Here is a 2,788-nt window from a genome sequence, read left to right on the forward strand (position 1 = left end):
AATAAAAAAGTTATTCTCTATTCGAATCCTATCTTCGAAGTGTTTTAACTCTAATTAATTGCTGATATTTTTCCTCAATTCATAGTTTTTATTATAACTCGAATATAATTTGTTGCGATTGCTCGATATATTCACAAAATTGTTAATTTTATACTGTAATTCTTATTTAGAATATCAGCGTAAGATATAAAATCAAAATTTAAAATAATATTAATTTGTGTGAAATCAAAAGTGCTCAGACAGATGTTTAATGATTCAATTCGATTTTTAATGTTGATATATTTGGTATAGTTGATATATTTGGTATAATTATTTTTTCACTGTCTCGATTACCTCATTCGAATTTCGATGTTATAAATGCGCGTCTAATTAACATACAAAGACTCACCTATACAAATGCCCACATCTCGCAGCTGCCTTCCTGTGAAATGATTATGACATCGAAATAGCTTATTTCAAATTATTAAGTCCTAATTATCAATACTGCAATCCGCCGTAACCTATACGGCAAGGTTCTCGAGAATTCACAATGGAATACGCAAATAGATAAATTCATGTAATTTCGTAACGACGCTTTCATAAAGTAATAGACATAATACAATTTACAACACTCTTCGATCTAAATATCGACATTATTTTGCGCTTGACATTTTAAATGCTTTTAATTTTAACACTTTAATTTTTTTTTTCATCGAGAGGTAGAAGATGAAAGAAGTGAAACGACGTTTGTTTGAATTTTAGGAACTAAAGCGGCTTCAATAAAGGAAGGACTGCCTTGATTTATCTCTCGATGATACTTCTGCTAAATTTAATCACTCTTATTACTATTACTCGATATTAATGATCGAAACTCGGCACGAAAATTTGACGAAAATTGTAAAAGGATACCGTTATTACTTAAAATGAGTGGGTCTTCCGGTGATTGCAACGTGCAACCGACGCAGGTGAATAATTTTATCGTCGAATGAACAAGAATCACAAATGATTGCGAAAAAAAACAGAGTAACAGATATCGAGGAAATAATCTTTGCTTTGAATTGACGCGGTATTTTTAGCGATTTTATCATTTAAAAATGTACATGTATCTTTTTAATCAAATGAAAAAGTTATAAAAAAAATTATAAATTTTTCTATATTGTATTTATGAAAGTTGTTGGCGATGATTTAAAATCTGAATTAAACATTATTTCAATAAGAAATATAGACACGTTTTTTTTTTAAATAATTAAAATGAGAAAATTTTTAGACAAACAAAACAACAATGAGCATATAGAAGTCAAGCGCAGAAATTGTTGCGCAGAAAATGATTCCCTATAATTTTATTACTAATAAATAGATCTTATTAATTTTTAATGATAGCGAACAATTTTCTGCGCAACAATTTCCGCACTTGACTTTTACACGCCCATTGTTGCTTTGTTTGTTTGAATTATTACAAGTTTGAATTATTAGAGGTCCGTTTCTTAAATTGAGAAAATTTTTATTTAAAAATTACGCAAAAATCAACTACAAATAGTTTGAGACAAAATTTTTAAAATACGTATTGAATAGTGTACCGAATAATATAAAAATATTTAAAAATTATGTTGAATGAACTGAATGGTGTAAAAATAAATTATTAATAAAATTTTTTTCCATTATTTTGAAAAAAAATTTTTTAAATTATCAGTTCATAAAGTCTATATCCTATCTATTAGTTGGATGTCCTTCACGTAGCATGTACAAAAAAAAAATTAATCGAAAATTTTATCGCAATTATAAAATTTTTATTGAAAAATAAATTTTTTTTAGTATGCTTATATTTAATACAAGTAATTTTAATTTCTCACAACAAATAGCTGCAGGATGTATAAGAAGGAATAAAGAGTAATGAGAGATTGTAATATTTTACTTTATTATTAGGAATGTTTTTCAAAAACATTCTGCGCTAATTAAACCTTTGTTACAAAACTTATTCGTAACTGCAGTTTGTATTATTTTTTTTTTGTCGTGTCATTCCAGAATCATTGTAAGAATTTGCTGTTATTTTCCTGCAGTTTTCAAGATATTTTTCCATCAAAACATTTTGTTAAAACTGCGATCACAAAAGCTGTTTGTGTACAATAAGAATACAGGAAATAATAGCAAAGTATTTTAATGATTCTGGAATGACAATAAATGCGACATAGAGAAAAATAATTCAAACTGCATTTACAAAAAGAACAAGCTTTATGTCAAGAAGAAGACCTAGTACAGAAAATTTTTGAAAGAAATTCTTAATACAATAATAAAATAAAATATTACAATCACTCAATATTCGTGTCTCATTTCGTGTCTTTTTATATGCATTCTGAAACTATTTTCTCGTTAAAAATTACAAATATAATATCTTGTGTTAAATATAAGCATATTTAATATTAACACACAGAAAAAAATTGAAAATTTATTTTTCAAGGAAACATTATAACTGCGACAAAATTTTATTCTTTTCACTAATTTTTTTCTACATGCTATATGAGAGATATTCAACAAATAAAAATACGGATTTTACAATCCGATTATTTTCTAAAATTTTTTTTTCAAAATGAAACAAATTTTATTAATAATTTATTTCTACACTCTTTAATTCAGCACTGAAAATAACATTAAAATACATATTTTTAAAATTTTGTTTGATTTTTGCGTGAATCTCCTTTCTTTAAGTTATTATTATTAAAGTTATTATTATTATTAAATTATTATCTGAAATAATAAGGATAAAATGAGAAAATTTTTATTTAAATTATCGTATTGTTAAGTATAAATATTT

At 25.3% G+C, this 2,788-nt stretch overlaps 1 protein-coding gene across 8 annotated transcripts in view; it reads left to right on the top strand.

Moving 5' to 3' along the window:
* Positions 1–2,788, top strand: part of LOC108686596 (uncharacterized MFS-type transporter C09D4.1) — a 67,882-nt gene that overhangs the window by 53,975 nt on the left and 11,119 nt on the right. For 6 of the 8 annotated variants that reach the window (XM_018191985.1, XM_018191986.1, XM_018191988.1 and 3 more), the window contains one exon: positions 742–944. The exons of the other annotated variants lie outside the window; for them this stretch is intronic. In XM_018191985.1, coding sequence (XP_018047474.1) covers positions 903–944 — 42 coding nt within the window. In that variant the 5' untranslated portion in view covers positions 742–902. The remainder of the gene's footprint in view (positions 1–741; positions 945–2,788) is intronic. 8 annotated transcript variants of the gene reach the window in all.

The sequence above is a fragment of the Atta colombica genome, unplaced genomic scaffold, assembly GCF_001594045.1.
Source record: "Atta colombica isolate Treedump-2 unplaced genomic scaffold, Acol1.0 scaffold187, whole genome shotgun sequence".
NCBI classification, from domain to species: Eukaryota; Metazoa; Arthropoda; class Insecta; order Hymenoptera; family Formicidae; genus Atta; species Atta colombica.